Raw genomic sequence first — 20295 nt, forward strand, 5'->3', positions numbered from 1 at the left:
CATGCTTCTGATTAACACACAGCATACACACACCACTCATAGAGACATTGGGTTTTCTGCTGTTGTTCTTTTCTAAGAGATATTAATCACAAGCTTATGAACAAAATCAACTGCTAATAGACCACACAAACTGCTAAAGTGCATGCGTGTGGTGTGGAGTCTAACCTGTTCTGCAGCAGCTCCACTTTAGGGAAACTTTTACGTTTTTACTAAACAGATAGCCTTTTTAATACCCATATTACAGCTCTGTAGCCAGGGAGGGTTCGGGTGGTTCGGAAGACCCACTCCTCACTGACAAAGGTCCAGAATTTGTCCCATGAGCTCATTTATCCTATTTTATATAGAAAAATAACCGACCCAAAACTGTTTAAGACCAAGCGGAATGCTGGTGTGACTTAAGTTAATCAACAACATTCAGTCCAACATCCAGCTGAGCAAGAAAACATCAGACATAAGCAAAGTCATCTTTCCATACTGTATTGTTTAGAAAGAGAGAAAACATCTGACGAGTAACTTTTATTCTTTAAATCATGGACCCTTATTCCTGAAAGAAAACAGGACCAATCAAAAAGTGTGAAGCACCAAAAGTGGCCCATATTACAAATCAGTTTGAAGAATATTTCGGCTATTTACTGTTATCCATCTATTTTCAAATCGACTTTTTTTTTACGAGAGAGGCTACAAAAAAAAGTGTAAAGCTCTAAATTATTATCATTATTTTCCTTTTTTATTATTTAAATGGCTATATTGTGGACAGATGAATGTGCTGGCCAGTTTGTTATTTGCTTAAAAAATGACACTAGGCTTCAGTTTTTATTAAAAACTGTTTTCTAACGATGTATGATGCAATGAATTTGTATTTTAAAAATAAATATTTGGTCGACGCAGTGGCGCAGTAGGTAGTGCTGTCACCTCACTGCAGGAAGGTCGCTGGTTCGAGCCCCGGCTGGGCCAGTTGGCATTTCTGTGTGGAGTTTGCATGTTCTCCCTGCCAGGGGCGTAGCAGACATTTTAAAAGTGGGGGGGACGGCTGTATGAGATCATATGTTCATATAATTATTAATCACCTGTTTCTAAATGGTCTGTCTGTAAAAGAGAGGGGGACGTGTCCCCCCCGTACCCCCCGGTTGCTACGCTCCTGCTCCCTGCGTTCGCGTGGGTTTCCTCCAGGTGCTCCAGTTTCAAAGTCCAAAGACATGCGGTACAGGTGAATTGGGTAAGCTAAAATTGTCCGTAGTGTGTGTGTGTGTGTGAGAGAATGAGAGTGTATGGGTGTTTTCCAGCGATGGGTTGCAGCTGGAAGTGCATCCGCTGCGTAAAACATATGCTGGATAAATTGCCGGTTCATTCCACTGTGGCGACCCCTGATTAACAAAGGGACTAAGCCAAAAAGAAAATTAATGATTGACAAATATTTGTCATATTTCTTTAGTCTGAATATTTAGCTGATATTTTCCCCGACAAGCTAATTCAGCTAAATACATAGTGCTGAATATGTCATCTGAAATCAGTCTTTAAATCTCATCATTAAACAGAAAATGAGGCGAATATCTGCTAAATGGTCCAGTTTTTGGAGAATAAAGAACCCCCCCGTTCACCAGGCTGCCTACAGGCCTGTAATATCTACACATAATGTAACATAACATAACTAGACAACATAGTCAGCCTTTTGAAACAATGCATTATATCAACTGTGCCTGTTTACACGTTATAATCATTCCATCAGATGTTGCAAGTTTGTTTTATTACCATTCAAAAGGTTTATCCCAGCAAGAGAGTCTCATTAAACTGAAATTAACAGCACTTTAATATACAGTAGGTTATAGTCACATTAAAAACAGTTATTTGATGGCTTCTGCTGATCACAGCTGCCGCTTTTTAGGTTAAATTTGACATGTTTTGTTTTTTATAATGTTCGGACTTTATTTTTAATCATTTAAATGCAGTAATAGACATTCATCTTCCCGACACAACCTTGCAAACACAATAAACTGCTGAAGTGCATGCGTGCGTGTGTGTGTGTGGGGTTTATTCTGACCGTGTCTGCAGCAGCTCGCTGGCGGTCAGCTGGTGGCTGGAGGTCTGCAGTGTCCCGCTGTTGGAGTCCTCCGGCGTCTGAATCGTCAGTCTGCGTTCGTCACACACGCGGTCCAGGCCCGTGGCTCTGCTGTATGACGGCGGGACGTCTCTGTGTGGCGTCTGCAGCAGGTCTGAAGCGCTGGACCACAGTGTGTCCGCACCGCACTCCTCCACGGTGTCACTGGTGCCCTGCCGAGAGTACAGCTCCGTGCCCTGCGTGTGCTCACTGAAGGTGGAAAGAGTACTGACTAACTATACTCAAGTACAAGTACCATTGCTTGGCCAAACATGTAGTGCACGTACAGTAAAATGGTGTAAATATTACTCAAAGTCTGAGTGAAAAGTGTAGTGAGTATTCAATTATAAAGGTTGATGCGTTTACATGTGTGAACACCTAACATTCTGTGGTGCATTTACTGATTATTTAAGGCCATTTGGTGATTTCAGTCCTTCATCTTCATCATCATCATCATCATCATCTAAACAGTCTCTCAGTCTTTACATGTAATGATTTTGCCTCTTCTCGGACACTGTTAATGCTTCATACTGCACACGTTCGCTGTGTTTCTAAAGCGATTGTGTCTTGAGGTTGCTCTACAGAACACCTGACAGATCGCACTACTGTCTTTCTTTTCTATCACCTGTTTTAACACATTTTCTAAGCAAAATCTAAGCACAAAATAAAGTAACGACTGCAGATTGAAGGATAATAGCGTAGTAAAAGCACCGATACAGCACTACCCATATACTCAAGTGAAAGTTAAAGTACACACTTGTAAAACTATTTAGTAAAGTACAATTCCTGAGAAAAACCCCTCATCATCTGGTATTCAACACTCAGACACAAGAGAGAACTCTTCATTCCTGTCATTCCTCACATTCACCACTAGAGGGAAGAGTTGACCTGCTTTAAAGCAGCGTTTCTCGATGGACCGTTTCCACATTGGTGTGTTTTTCCGCAGCACAACTCATCATAGTTGATAAACTCAGAGTGCAGTGAATGGGAGAGCACAACTAATCCTTATTTTACAATGCTATTTGCTCAAATAAGAAAATAAAAAAACTATGTTGATGTTATCAAGTCTTAAAAACAAGTAATGAAATAGTGCGAGGCTGAAAATAGCAGCCAGAATAGAGAGTGATGTCAGATTCACTGTCCTACACACCGCATTACACACACCTCACACAAGCTGTCATTTATTATGTGTTATTTAATGCACAGATGATATAATACTACGTATAGCTTTATAAATGTGCATACATTAGTGTATTGTTGACATTTACTCTGGGACTGGGATTGAGAAACACTGCTTTAAAGGGATAGTGTGTTTGTGTTTAACACCATGCCAGCTTCTATGGCTATGTTCATGGCAAAAATAATAGCAGATATGGATTATATTAGGATTTTTACCATTTATTTTTGCTAAAAACTTGGATTACGAGTATTAAAAATCAACAGAATGAACTGAAGATAATACATTCCTCTGAATTAAAGCCAACACAGCGCAATATTGATGATTTTATAAGGAATAGTTCACTCAAAGACAAACATTTACTAACTATTCACTCTCCCTTTGTTTAGTTGAATATAAAAGAAGATATTTTGAAGAATGCTGAAAACCTGGAACTATTGACTTTCACAGTAGGAAAAACAGACACCAAGAAAGTCAATGGTTACAGATTTCCAGCATTTTTCAAAGCTTCTTCTTTTGTGTTCTTCATCTTCCATTCACTCGTGGATGTTGGTTGCTTTGCTCATTAAGACTATCATGTTCAACAATGTGTTTGTATAATAATTTTGTTATATCTATTTATTTCATTTTACATATATATATATAATGCAATACATGTCATTTAGCGAGTTCTGCTTAAAGCTATTATGTTTAAAGATGTGTTGAAAAAAAATCTGTTTAACATCACATGGGAAATGTGTGTGTGCCATTAGCATTGACTGAACTGATTCTGTCTGTGTCTGTCAGCACAGATCTATATCAGTGTTACTGTAACACACAGCTGTGTGTGTGTGAGAGAGACCGGTTCACAGCTATAAAAGAGTCACCTGCCTCCTATTGACAGCAGTGAAGCATATGCGTATACACACACACACACACACACACACCTGGAGGCTGCACTGTCAGCAGATGATGGTACGTCCACACCGGAGAGTCTACAGAGTTTGGGTCGGCTGCGCTGGCTGGTCCTCAGGACTCGCTCCTCATCCGGTGTAGACTCCTCCACAATGCTGGATTCAGTGTAAACACTACAGAAACACACACACACATTCACACACTCATCAATGCTGGATTCACTGTAAACACTACAGAAACACACACACATTCACACACTCATCAATGCTGGATTCAGTGTAAACACTACAGAAACACACACACGTTCACACACTCATCAATGCTGGATTCAGTGTAAACACTACAGAAACACACACACGTTCACACACTCATCAATGCTGGATTCACTGTAAACACTACAGAAACACACACACACATCCACACACTCATCAACGCTGGATTCACTGTAAACACTACAGAAACACACACACATTCACACACTCATCAATGCTGGATTCAGTGTAAACACTACAGAAACACACACACACATCCACACACTCATCAACGCTGGATTCACTGTAAACACTACAGAAACACACACACATTCACACACTCATCAATGCTGGATTCAGTGTAAACACTACAGAAACACACACACACATTCACACACTCATCAATGCTGGATTCAGTGTAAACACTACAGAAACACACACACATTCACACACTCATCAATGCTGGATTCAGTGTAAACACTACAGAAACACACACACATTCACACACTCATCAATGCTGGATTCAGTGTAAACACTACAGAAACACACACACACATTCACACACTCATCAATGCTGGATTCACTGTAAACACTACAGAAACACACACACATTCACACACTCATCAATGCTGGATTCACTGTAAACACTACAGAAACACACACACATTCACACACTCATCAATGCTGGATTCACTGTAAACACTACAGAAACACACACACATCCACACACTCATCATGTTGAACTATGATTAATAAATGCTGCACAAGAGTTGTTCATTATTAGTTCATGTTAGTAAATTAACTAACTAATGGGACCTGATAGTAAAGTGTGACCTGATAAGGTAATAATTCCCTATCATGGTATATTTGTAATGGTACGTAACAATTAATTTACCTTAATATTATTTTTACTTCCCTTTCTTTCTTGTCCACAAGTGGAAATTTCTCTTCGGCTTCACCACACAACCGCATCAGCGTTCACATTACACACATCACAGGAAAGACAGGCCACACAAATACACTCAGTGTCATCACATTAACATACACACACTCAGAACCCAGCATTTAAATGGCATTCTGATGGCAGTCGGCACAGCGGACATTTGACACACACTCTTCTGTACTCGAGGTTGCCCAAAACATCTTTGTGATGGCAAGAGCTGAAATGTTAGATTTAAAGGATGTGAACGATCTTCAGTAATGACATGTGCTTTCTGTTGAATTCTCATTGAATACGTTTCATTTGCTTGTCTTTGTGCTTTACCTACAATTGCACTGGTAATTAGTACTACTCGACAGAGCTTTTGCTTTTCTTTAATTGGCAACAGTCCATTACAATGCAATCATGTCAAAACTCACAACACTGTCTTTATATACCATCTCCAGAACACCAGACTCACACCAAATTATAGTAACCTCCTAATGAGATCTAATCTCTGCTTTGCAGCAAATCCACTATCAATAAATGTTCCTAAACATTTAAAACATCCAGCTGTCTCCATTTCATGTCCCTCAGGGGCATAGGCGAAGGGTGAACAAACTCCAGGGTAAGGCTAAGACATGCGCTGCCCTTTAATGCATTTAAAAAGATTTGCGACCGACCAAGAAGAGGTTTCCACAAAAGCATCACCTATCGACAAAGGTCATATGTTCAACACGCACATTCAATCATTTGATTCCATTTATTCCATTATTACAGTCACTTTCGATATGCAGTCATGGGCCAGAAGTTTTAAAATGAGTGGACCTAAATAGGGTGGACCTCAGTGCCTACTCTTAATCTAAGTGTATAATAGCTTGTTTCTTATATTTATGATCTCTGGTAATATGCTAATTGATTTAACGAGTGACGTTTGAGTCTCCAACCCTTTTGCAAAAATAAATAAATAGAAAAAATGTGTCAACAACCCGAAATCATTCACTTTACCACGAGGCCAATCGAACACTGAGCTTGTAATTCAGTAATAAATATGTAAAAATAAGCATTTTAAACTGTGATTAGGATACTGAACTTATTTTTCTTTATTAAACTAGAAACAACAAAAAAGACCATGAAAATATGACAACATAAACTAGCTGTTTATTTGCGTTATCACGGGCTGTGGTCAACTTATAGGCTCTAATAAATTAGAGGCAACCATTGCAGAGTAAAGGTGATCCAGCAGCCATTAGCTAGCGTGAGCGATTGTTTGTTTCAACTAGATTCATATCATTCAAAATACAAATTAAAACATAATTAATTAAAAAAAACAGCAGAATTAAAATGCAAAACACGATTACTACACTAGGCTAGAATACTACATTACAATGAAACAACCAAAATAAGGCATTTCATTTAATACTGAAGACCAGTTAAACCAGAGTAATGTGTTATTATACCTCTGCCGTAATACTCATTTATCAGTTTATTTCTTATGTCCTCGACCAGCAAATCAGAATATTCCGCTGGCCAGCACTTTCGGTTTTGTTTTCAGAGCTGCTGCCAACTCCAGTAATAAACAGCGATCATCAGTGCAAAGTTGGTCAGTTCCATTATTGTGCGGAGGGGGACTTTGAATTTGATTGACAAACTTACAATAACTAAGGTGTTCTGTTAATCATTAAGATTAAATTACATTCATATTCTGCCTTACACCTGTTACATGTTTTCAATGCAGTTTTTTTTCTTTGCTGCTATCTCCGTGGTCTCTGGCCAGGGGGAGGCTAAGCCTTCCCCAGCCTTACACACGCTCCGCCTATGCTCAGGGGTCACAAGGACCAGGGGTTTTTAAGGACAAATAGCATGGTGCATGAATGAAGTAATCCAGTCAGTACCACAGCATATCAAAGTACATTACTACAGTTTATGGACAGTTTACTATGGTATTAACATATACTTAAACTCACCGTGGAAATAAAACGTGAATATTTCAGAACTCTTAAAACAAAGTTCAGAATTGACTATAATCTAAAACTATTGTTAATGAGGAAGATGCATTAAAAAAGTGACAGTAAAAACATTGAACGCTACTAAAGATCCTGTTTCACATCATTTATTCATGTCTTTATCCAAACCAACTAACAAGCAGCAGAAATATGTGTTGATCAGAAACCTGATTTTAAAGGATCATGTGATTCTGAAGACCGGAGACATCCCAGAAAAACAACATACTTTACTATATATTTACATGGTAAAAGCAGCTGCTTGAAATGTTTAAATTATTTTACAGTATTGTTCTTTTTACTGTACTTTCTGATCAAATGCTTGCAGCCTTAATGAGCATTTAATGTATAAAGTTGACGTCAAATTATTCGCCCCCTGGTGATTTTTTTATTCCAAATATTCCCCAACAGATTCAGGAATTTCACACAGTATTTCCTCTAATATTTGTTCTTCTTGAGAAAGTCTTTTGTTTTATTTTGGCTATTTTTTTTTTTAAATGGGCTTAAAACCATCATATGGTCAATATTATTAGCCCCCTTCAGCAATATTAGTTTTGGATTGTCTCCAGAACAAATCACTGTTATACAATGACTTGCCTAATTACCCTAACTTTACCCTAATTACCCTAGTGATGCCTTTAAATGTCACTTTAAGCTGAACAGTAGTGTCTTGAAGAATATCTAGTCTAATATTATGTGCTGTCATCATGACAAAGAGAAAAGAAATCAGTGATTAGAAATGAGTTATTAAAACTATTGTGTTTAGACATGTGTTCTTTCCATTAAACAGAAAATGGGGAGAAAATATTAGCAGGAGGGCGAATAATTCAGACTTTATCTGTATAAGCGAGTGAGTGATCTGCATTGTATAGATTGGCACACGTGTGTTTAGTGAGTGTATCTTTAAACGAGGCGATGAATAGTTGTGTGTTGTTGATTTAGTGAAGGATCAGGGAGTAACGTGTCCTTCGCTGAGGCCTGAGACAGAAGCCTGCTGTTCAAATCTGGCACACTAAGCCCTTCTCAAATACCTTATCTGCAGAGTGTGCACTACTGAGGGCGTGACCGAGTAAACACAGAACCATCAAAATAAACTGAGCTGTGAAATCCCAGACTGCTTCACTGAATCACACGCTCGTTTAACCAGAACACGGTCTAATTTACAGCTGCGACACTAACGAGAAGCTGCATTATTAATATCTGTAATTTTGCTATATTGCTATATTCTTCGTCATTATTTTAAGTAAATTGTGTGTGGAGGCACAAGGAAAAATGACTTCAAGATGAACAGATTTTTACATTATAATAAATCACACGTGCATGTACAGGAATCATATGTTTTGTATATAGTATATTATCTATCTATTTGTAAATAGTTTTCATTATTTGTTTTAGTTACTAGTTGCTATATATATATATATATATATATATATATACAGAGAGACAGAGAGAGAGAGAGCGTCACAGTGTTGTAGTGGGGTAGAATATATAGATTATATACACATTCTTTTATTCATCCATTCATTCATTTTCTTTTTTGGCTTATTACCTGTATCCATCATGGGTTGCCGCAGCGGAATGAACCGCCAACTTATCCAGCATATGTTTTACACAGCATATGTTTTCCAGCCGCAACCCAACACTGAGAAACACTCATACACTATGGCCATTTTAGATTATTCAGTTGACCCATATTCAGTTGACCAACTGACCCAGCCGGGACTCAAACCAGCGTCCTTCTTGCTGTGAGGCGATCGTGCTACCTACTGCGCCACCAAAATAAATAATTATTATTAAAATTATTCATTCATTCATTTTCTTGTCGGCTTAGTCCCTTTATTAATCTGAGGACGCCACAGTGGAATGAACCGCCAACTTATTCAGCATTTGTTTTACGCAGCGAATACCCTTCCAGCCGCAACCCATCCCTGGAAAACATCCACACACACTCATTCACTACAGACAATTTAGCCTACCCAATTCCCCTATAGCGCATGTATTTGGACTGTGGGGGAAACCGGAGCACCCAGAGGAAACCCACGCCAACACGGGGAGAACATGCAAACTCCACACAGAAACGCCAACTGACCCAGCCGGGACTCAAACCAGCGACCTTCTTGCTGTGAGGCGATCGTGCTACCCACTGCGCCACCAAAATAAATAATTATTATTAAAATTATTCATTCATTCATTTTCTTGTCGGCTTAATCCCTTTATTAATCTGGGGTCGCCACAGCGGAATGAACCACCAACTTATCCAGCATTTGTTTTACGCAGCGGATGCCCTTCCAGCCGCAAACCATCCCTGGAAAACATCCACACACACTCATTCACACTCATACACTACAGACAATTTAGCCTACCCAATTCAACTGTAGCGCATGTGTTTGGACTGTGGGGGAAACCGGAGCACCCAGAGGAAACCCACGCCAACACAGGGAGAACATGCAAACTCCACACAGAAACACCAACTGACCCAGCCGGGACTCAAACCAGCGACCTTCTTGCTGTGAGGCGATCGTTCTACCCACTGCGCAAACCGATTTTGTGAAACTCCACGTTTCTACAGTGTACTAACAGCAGCGTTTCTCAGCGTCGGACAGAAGAGTGTGTTTTCTGACCTGGCCAGAATCTCTGTGGAGGTCTGCAGCTCAGTGCGCTCCTGCAGGGGGAGATCTGGATCTGTCCGCAGCGGGCTGAAGTCAGAGTAAGCCTCCTCTGTGGGCTCCAGACTGGACTGTGTGGACGCCGGCCTGCACATCTGCCTCTGGTAGTACATGTGAATGCTGTCCCGCGAGGGGACGTTACCCTGCAGAAAACACACACCATGTTGGAGCCGTTACCATTCCTCACGTGTGATTCAGACTATTTATTATTCTTCAATGATTCAGCAATACCAGCCTAAAGGTCCTGTGAAGCGTCAGTAAACATCATTAGGGAAATAATGGACAAAGCAACTGGAATAATTCTGTCTTCAACTGTATTTATTTCTGCAAACCCCTAGATAGTGCATGTGGTGTGTGTTTTGTGAGCTCCACCTTCTTGGCCTCGTGCGTGAGCATGCAGCGCTCGATTCGCAGCACGCTGGAGATGTCGATGTGCTCCTGACAGATGGAGTTGAGCCAGGCGGTGAAGCTGTCCAGCAGAGCCAGAAACAGAACCCAGGAGAACTTCACCATGTTGAAAACACGCTTCATCATGTTATCTGGAGGACAGACGGGACTCTTTAAGGACATGTTAAAGGGTCAGTTTTTAAACTATCATCTGTTGAACACTAATGAAGGCATATTAAAGAATGCTGGAACAAACAGACACTGACTTCCATGATGCTTCAGTTATAGATGACACTAGCTGTATTTCCATCCAAAGATCTGATTTAGATTCATGCATAAGACTGGAATATTGCATAAACATTTGTGAATAAAGCACATTTCCATCTAATCAGGAACAACACGGTCACCTCCTGCTAAACTGGAGCAAATATTGATCAGAGAAGTGTAGTTGGATGTGTTGGGATTTGATTCTGTGGTGTTTTTTCTTTACTAATAAATGAGATGCGCCTCAGAAGCCGAAGATGAAACGCAATGAATGCGGTGGCTTTTGGATGCTCAAGACAGTTCTGGAGGGAATAATAACAGAAGAATAATAATACCGAAGCACTGTGATAACAGACTGATGGAGAGCTGAGGCCTTTTACAATCAGAACAACAACATTTCACATCTGCAACAATAGAAATCTGGAAACATGGAGAGCTGAACACCAACATTAATGACGCAAAGACCCTCACACACACATTAATATCTGATCAGCATCTGTCAAACACAACATTACATCATGCAGACTGATGAAGCGCATGAAGACTGATGAGTTTATTCACTAAATGTGTTCACAGCAGGGTTTATGTGCATTTTTTCTCATCGGATTATCCTACTCTAATTATCCTATTATCCTAATTATCCTAGTGTGCATACGCTTTTTATGTGCATTTTTCACATTTATGCACAACTTGCCATTTTTATTAAGTATTTTTTAACGCAATATTCCAAAACATGCTTAAAAATAGGTGGAAAGAAACGTAGCTAACGGCTGCTGCTTTCCATCATTCTTCACAATATCTTGTCTTGTGTTCAACAGATGACCCAAATTCATAGAAGTTTACAAACACTTGAGAAAGGTTCATTTTTAGCTGAAATAAAGAGTTTTTGAAGCTTTATTTTCACCTGGACTGTCAGAAAGCTCCTCCTCCGTCACTCCTCCATCCTGATCTCCCTCTTCAATGATCACATTCACTGCAGAGAAAACAACAGCAGTCTGATTACAGTCATTCAGTTCAATTCAAGTGGATTTGTACAGCGCTTTTCATTAATTACTGTTTCAAAGCAGCTGTACAGAAGGTGCACATCACTGCATTACAATCTAGTTAAACTTATGTTACTTACCATCACTTTATTAGTTACTGATACCCTCAACTAATTAACTAGTAACTGATAGCTTTTAATGGTTAAAGTTATTATAAACATAGTTACCCTGCAGTTATAGAGTATATAGAGGATGTCCATGTGTACATTTTTAATGAAGTGTTTTTGTTTATTTGTTTATTGTGTGTGTGTGTGTGTGTGTGTGTGTGTGTGTGTGTGTGTGTGTGTGTGTGTGTGTGTGTGTGTGTGTCTCATTATAATCAAACTAATAATTACTTTTCTAATAATTATTTTGTATACATTGATTCTGCATCTCATTGGTGTTAGCATCTCATCAAGTGTTCCTAGTGAAAAGAAATCATACAAGATACAGATTTAAGTGTTTATTTTATCACACTTCATCTATTGGCAAATTTCAATAGACATTTTAATCTTCAAAAATAGTGTTTTAATATTGCAGAGAAACAAATATTGTCATCATCATCATCATTTCTTTTGATTGACTTTTTGGGATCTGATTTTCTTAAAGTGTTGCTTCCTAGTGGAAAGAAATCATGCATGCATACTACACCATCTATTTGCTTCTGTACATTTCAATTGCAGATTTAAATAGATTTTCCACACTCCAGCAGCACTTACAGCATTCTTCACAGTTTTATTCCTATATATATATATATTCAGTTTACACTTGCTGTATTTTTCTTGTATGTGCTATGTCATGAAAATAAAATTCAAGATGTTGTATTTTTACAGCATGATTGTACAGCACATTAGTTAACATCATATTGCTTTAATTGTAAAAAGAAAAAACAAACATATATATACATATATAAACATCTATATTCTGATCACACGCAAGAGACTTTACCAATTAATTCCTCTCTAAATTCTGATTGTAAACGCAAAATTTTATAGTTTTATTCCTATTTGTATTCAGATTACATGCACCAATGTTTTTGTTTAATTCCTCTCAATATTCTGATTACATTCATCAAATTTAAACATTTAATTTCTCTCCATATCCTAATTATATAGACCAAATATGATAGTTTTATTCCTATTTACATTCCAATTACATTTAACAAACTTTTGTTTTATTCCTCTCTTTATTCTGATTATATACACCAAATATTACAGTTTTATTCTTCACTATATTCTGATTATATACACCAAATATTACAGTTTTATTCTTTTCTCTATTGATTAGAGAACCTTTAAACACCTTTTTACCCTGTCTGTTGACCATTGAAGCAGGCATTATGCATTGTTTCCTCTATTTGCAATCCTCACTGTCAACAATGACCTGAAAAAGTGTGATGATGTCTATTAGCTGCATTTTGACCCTATCCAAGTGTCAGTATATTAAGTGAATGTTTCATTGGCTCAATCTGGCACCCTCATATGGGATGAATCGACCAAAGCGAATCTAACACGGCTTTCTTCATCTCTCAAACCCAAAGAATGCAGAGGAGGAGCAAGACTGGCCTCCATTTAAAAACCACAGCAAAGCAGACGACAGCTAAAGAGTTCAAAATACACTAGCAGGTCACACCTCCTGACATGTGGACATTCGTTACATTACAGAGTATATAGAGGAATCATACAGTTCAATTCATCACCTCTCAAGAGTCTTTCCAAAGATTTTTAGACCTCATTTTGACTTAACATTGGGGAAAATGAGGTCTTAAAATGCACCGATCTCGATTTTTTTCATGTAATATTTAATTAAATATGAACTCATTTTCTCGTTACCTTCCTTCTGCTCCTTCTTGTTTGTGTTGCTCTCGGTGTACTTTTGCCAGAACCTCCGCTTCTCTTTCCGCCGCTCTTTCATGGCGGTTTTCGAGTCCGTAATCCAAGCATGATAAACAAACTGAGAAGCAAAAAGAGTGACGTGAGATGCAGGAACACAAGCAGGATTTGGGTTTGTGTGTTTATATGCATAGATGCTTTCTAATTAACTACAGAGCAACATTTGGAATCAGCGTCTGAGTCTGATTTCAGCGTTCCTCCAGAGAAAAACAAACACATGCAGGATAAAAACGGCCTCAATCTTCCAGAAGGGGATTAAAGAGAGACGTTAAATACACTGTTTTAGGAAAAGCGTCACTTTAGATATTCCCGTCCGTCACAGACAGAAACACAATACACAGACAGGAAACCAGCGTTCGGGGATGTTTTGCTCCAGAGGACAGGAATTGTGATTGTGGTGTCAGTTCTGCTCCAGAAAAAGAATGATTACACTGTTCACAAAGGAGAAAAACACAGCCTTTGTTTGACCACCAGCACCAAACCCAAGAAAAACCTCTGCAGCTCACTCACATGCATCTAGAGCTGGATGATTCACACACACCACATATCCGTCCATCCATCTATCCATACATCCATCCTAAAGTAGTATCTATTTATCCACTCATCCATCTATACACCAATTCACCCATCTAAAGTGCTACCCATCTACCCGTCCATCCAACTATATATCCATCCATATTTCTAGGTGTCTTTCCATCTATCCATTAAACTATCTGTCTATTCATCCATCCATTCATCCAACTGCCCCATCCATCCATCTATCAGACCATCCATCCATCTATCTATCTATCCATCCATCCATCCATCCATCCATCCATCCATCCATCCATCCATCCATCCATCCATCCATCCATCCATCCATCCATCCATCCATCCATCCATCCATCCATCCATCTATCTATCTATCTATCTATCTATCTATCTATCTATCCATCCATCCAAAGTGCCTATACATCTATCTAAAGTGCCCATCCATATATCTATCTGTCTATTTATCGATCCATCCATATGTCTATCCATGCATCCATCTATCAGCCCATCCAGGCATTCATTCCTCTACAGTGCTATCGATATATCTATCTGCCCACCCATCCATCCACCTAAAGTGCTACCTATCTGTCTGCCCATCCATCTTAATATGCATCCATATATCTGACTATCTGACTTTCCATCCATCCATCCATCCATCCATCCATCCATCTGTCTATCTGCCTTGCTATCTGTCCACCCATCCATTCATGCATCTAAGTCACATCACAACTAAATGCACAAGTAAATGTCCTTTAATTATTTTAATCAACACAACAAAATGTCAGATTTGTAAATCAAGTTACTGAAATAAACCTGTCTATCATTTCAGCAAATTAACTTTAAATGAGCTATAAAAACTCCACACTTTCATACATCCACACTTCTACAACGCCAGCCAAAAGATGCATCTCAGATGTACATTTACAGTATCACCCAGCCCCGCATGCCACTGCAATCTACAGCATAATACACTGCATTTCCGGCATCATGCAACTCAGCATACAGGTGAAGACAACATTATTAGCCCTCATGCCTCATTTTTTCAATATTTCCCTGAGTAAGTGCTGTTTAACAGAGATATTTTACCATTATCATTTCTAATAACTGATTTCTTTTATCTTTGCCATGATGACAGTACATAATATTTCACCAGATATGCTCGTATTCAGTTTAAACTGACATTTAAAGGCATAATTAGGTTAATTAGGCAAGTCATTGGACAACAGTAGTTTGTTTACAATCGACAAATATAATAATGTTTTATATGATTTATAGAATTGACCTTACAGTTTTATTTACACTTTTTGTTTATTTACATTACTCCAGCCAAATCTAAAAGAAATAGAACATTCTCCAGAAGAAAACAATGCATAACAGTATTACACAAATTAATAATAATATATTATAACATATATAACTTCTCTTGTATAACTGCATGTCTGCCAAATTTAACATCAAGTATTTTATTTTATTTTTTTATTGATTTATACTTGGACTAATAATATTGACCTTAGCAGATTTTCAATTCTTAAAATATGTTGTTATTCCAGCCAAACTATAAGAAATCTCTCTCTGTTAAACTTCACTATATATATATATATATATATATATATATATATATATATATATATTTGCTATCTATATATTTACTATCTATAAATATATATATTTACTATCTATATATATATATATTTACTATCTATATACTTACCATCTATATATATATATGAAACTTTCACAGGAGGGTTAATAATAATTTACATGACAGCCAGAAGACTGATAAGCACATGATAATCAGGCTCAATTTGCTCTCCAGTTAAATGGCGTATAATTTATTCTAGCCATATACGCATGTTTATTGTGTGTCTGGGGATGAGGAGGATGCATGGCTGCTCATGGGGACAGAGCCGACACTACAGAACACAGGAATAGAGGAGATATATCAGGCATGGTGAAGTACCTTGGCTGCCCTGATTATATACTGCAGTACAGTTTTGGGCAGTTTAATGACAGACTTTGGTAAAGCCAGCAAAGCAGAGGCAAACTTTCGGATAGCTCTCTATGGGAGAGGACAGAGCAGGAGTGAGTTAGGGTCTGCACTAATTCTGTTAATGCAACAGGTTAAGTAACCAAACACTGTTAAATACAGATGAGGGAACAAAACAAGAACACAGTGAAGAAACGGCACAGTTAAACAGTGTTACGACATGTGAAATAAAAACAGGGAGTACAACTATCTTCATTTACAGGAAAAAGCCTGTATGTGATGTGAATGACGTGGGAGGTGATCTCTTTGTGATCATTATAAATGCTGGATTAAACTACAAGTTAAAAAACACAGGTATTAATCTGCGGGTCACGTGTGCTCCAAACCGTGGGTGGTGATAGCACAATCATTAATAATCATTACAGGATTATATTGACTTGATCATGAAAATTAAATATCAAATACATTTGATTTCTCTGGAGTATTTACCTGGAACGCTGATCTTTTAGGTTCTTCATCCTTCCTGTCCTCATCTTCCTCCTCTTCCTCACTATCGGTCTCAAATAAGTAATAATTGCCACTTCTGACCACTATTAAGAGGACATCATACACACCACTTACTTTGAGGGAACACAATATGCATAACACATTGAGTTTTCTCAGAACGAGTGAAGAAAATACTTAATATTCATTCATTTGTAAGTATATTTATATATAAAAAAGAATAAAAACCCACAGGAAAATGTTGAGGTCACTTAAATTTAGACATAAATCATCTAAAATTATGCACAACATTCATATATTGAGATGTTTTTATTAAATGTGTTGGCATTTGGTAAATTTGCCCTAAAAAAAGCTATTTATATATACACAAAAATGCATTATATACATATTTTTTCTACAGAAACACTAAAATATCTATGAAAAACACAGATTAAATTCATTTCAGTGATTAACTTAAATACTAAATAATATAACCTATATAAATAAATAATATAAAACTCTATTAGCAATACATAAATAAAAACAGAAAATATAAAAATCCAAACTAATGTAGATTACGCAGATGAACACTGAGGTTTCCTGACATCATTAGTTTGCAAATAAACACGTAAAGAAAGAAGAAGAGACACTAACTGGACGCATGATCCACCCACGGCCTCCACCACTGCTTCCTTTTGCCTTTCTTCTTCTCTTTGCTGCTCTCTCCTGTAACACACACACACACAGACAGACACACACACAGACAGACACACACACAGGTCTGGTATGTGCGTTTCATGTGTTTCAGATTTGATTGTAATGCATGTAATGCCACTGTTAAACGCAGGCACTTGTGGAATTTATGAGCCTTCAGTTTGCAGACACTGATGTTGAACTAAAGTGTGTGTTTTGACAGATCCACTTAAACTTGTGTGTAGGAATACACACCATTTGTAGCTCCTGCAGACACACACACACACCATATATACTGTACACATGTCTATTTATCCATCCATCCATCCATCTATCTATCTATCTATCTATTTATCTATCTATCTGCCCATCCATCCATCCATCCATCCATCCATCCATCCATCTATCTGCCCATCCATCCATCCATGTATCTCTTCATCCATCCATCCATCTGTCTATCCATCCATCCATCTGCCCATCCATCCATCCATCCATCCATCCATCAATCTATCTATATGTTCGTCCGTCCGTCCATGTATAACTTCATCCATCCATCCATCCATCCATCCATCCATCCACCTGTCTGTAAGTCTATCCATCCATCCATCCATCAGTCCATCCGTCCGTCCGTCCATCCATCATCCATCTGTCTGTAAGTCTATCCATCCATTTATCCTTCCATCTGTCCGTCCGTCCGTCCATCCATCTATCCATCCATCCATCCATCCATCCATCCATCCATCCATCCACCTGTCTGTAAGTCTATCCATCCATCCATCCATCCATCAGTCCATCCGTCCGTCCGTCCATCCATCCATCATCCATCTGTCTGTAAGTCTATCCATCCATTTATCCATCTATCTGTCCATCCGTCCGTCCATCCATCTATCCATCCATCCATCTATTTGCCCATCCATCCATCCATCCATCCATCCACCTGTCTGTAAGTCTATCCATCCATCCATCTATCCATCCATCCATCCATCCGCCCATCCATCCATCCACCTGTCTGTAAGTCTATCCATCCATCCATCAGTCCGTCCATCCATCCATCATCCATCTGTCTGTAAGTCTATCCATCCATCCATCCATCCGCCCATCCATCCATCCACCTGTCTGTAAGTCTATCCATCCATCCATCAGTCCGTCCATCCATCCATCATCCATCTGTCTGTAAGTCTATCCATCCAACCATCCATCTAACTATCTGTCCGTCCGTCCGTCAACCATCCATCTTTGTGTGTGTACAATAACACACTTCTATCAGTCACTCTAATATGTAAATGTAATTTACTTTTACTTTATTTACTTGCTTATTTTTTATCATTTATCACTATCAATCCATCCATCCATGAATATATATGTGTGTAATAATACACTTCCTCATTGAATACTCTTTATTGTTGTGGTTTTCAAAAGTATTTCTGTTATTTGTATGAGAGTAACGTCATTTCAGTTCTCTGCATGTCTGCAGATGTGACAAAATTGACAATAAATCTGACTTTGACTAGTAAAGGAAAAGCTGTGACGTAAACGTACCTTCCTCCTCCTCCTCTTCCTCCTTGAGCACTGAGTGTCTTTCTCCGCTTTCCTGAGCCAGAGACAGCATCCGCTCCTTCCCTCGCTTGAACTTCTGCTGTCGGCTCTTGATGCGGTCCATCCTGACAAACACACAGAGCGGCAGGAATCTTAAATATGTTAATTCCCCTGACCTGATTCAGCCTCTCCTTCAAGAATAACAGCAGATCAACAGGCAGAGATGCGAGCGTGTCGGGGCTGGAGTGGGTGTGACGGACACAAAGAAAAACCTTCCAGAGTTGGGCAGAGATTCCATGATCCACTAACACACTGTTACTCTACAGATCACATCGACACAAGTCTGCATGGATTAACTCATGAACACTTGATGATAGTAATTGTGGAACAAACATCACTACTCTTTAAACACATATAGACTTATTTATATAACAACTTACTTTACATGCCAATTTGCACATAACATTTGCACAAATAACATTGTAGATAGCAGAGCTGGGTTGTGGGTTATATGTATAGAGCAGAGCTGGGTTTTCTGACAAACGAGAGTAGCGTAGGGCAATCTAACCAATCAGAGCAGAGTAGGGCAATCTGACCAATCAGAGCAGAGTATGACTATCTGAAAAATAACAATAGAGTAGAGCAATCTGACCAATCAGGGCAGTGTAGATGTCATCTGACCAATCAGAGCAGAGTATGACCATCTGAAAAATAACAATACAGGGCAATCTGACCAATCAGAGCAGAGTATGACCATCTGAAAAATAACAATACAGGGCAATCTGACCAATCAGAGCAGAGTATGATCATCTGAAAAATAACAATAGTGTAGGGCAATCTGACCAATCAGAGCAGAGTATGACCATCTGAAAAATAACAATACAGGGCAATCTGACCAATCAGAGCAAAGTATGACCATCTGAAAAATAACAATACAGGGCAATCTGACCAATCAGGGCACTGTAGATGCCATATGACCAATCATATCATAGTATGAACATCTGAAAAACTACAATAGAGTAGGGCCATCTGACCAATCAGAGCAGAGTAAAGGCCATCTGACCAATGAGAGCACAGCAGGGTTATCTGAAAAATGAGAGTAGAGTAGGGCAATCTGACCAATCAGAGCAGAGTACTGATATCAGGACCAATAAGAGCAAAGTAGGGCCATCTGACCAATAGGAGCACAGTACCAACAAGTGACCAATGAGAGCAGAGTAGGGCCATATAACCAATGAGAGTTGAACAGGGGACTTCTGACCAATCAGAGCAGAGTACATTCAGAAATGTGGTGTTTTGATTAAAGGTCTTTATCTACTTTAGACGTTGCCTACTGCATTCAGTTGAAGTCAGAACTATTAGCCCCCATGAATGATTTCATTCCCCAATTTCTGTTTAACAGAGAGCAAATTTCTTCAACACATTTCTAATCATAATAGTTTTAATAACTCATCTCTAATAACTGATTTATTTTCTCTTTGTCATGATGACAGTA

At 38.6% G+C, this 20295-nt stretch overlaps 1 protein-coding gene across 1 annotated transcript in view; it reads right to left on the reverse strand.

Annotated features, from left to right (window-relative positions):
- LOC130218269 (piezo-type mechanosensitive ion channel component 2) overlaps positions 1-20295 on the reverse strand; it is a 92706-nt gene that overhangs the window by 24848 nt on the left and 47563 nt on the right. The window contains 9 exon segments of the mRNA XM_056450410.1: positions 2039-2305; positions 4199-4339; positions 9961-10148; positions 10378-10544; positions 11561-11629; positions 13511-13631; positions 16578-16678; positions 17226-17297; positions 18804-18925. Coding sequence (XP_056306385.1) covers positions 2039-2305; positions 4199-4339; positions 9961-10148; positions 10378-10544; positions 11561-11629; positions 13511-13631; positions 16578-16678; positions 17226-17297; positions 18804-18925 — 1248 coding nt within the window.

Source organism: Danio aesculapii, chromosome 24 (assembly GCF_903798145.1).
Source record: "Danio aesculapii chromosome 24, fDanAes4.1, whole genome shotgun sequence".
NCBI classification, from domain to species: domain Eukaryota; kingdom Metazoa; phylum Chordata; class Actinopteri; order Cypriniformes; family Danionidae; genus Danio; species Danio aesculapii.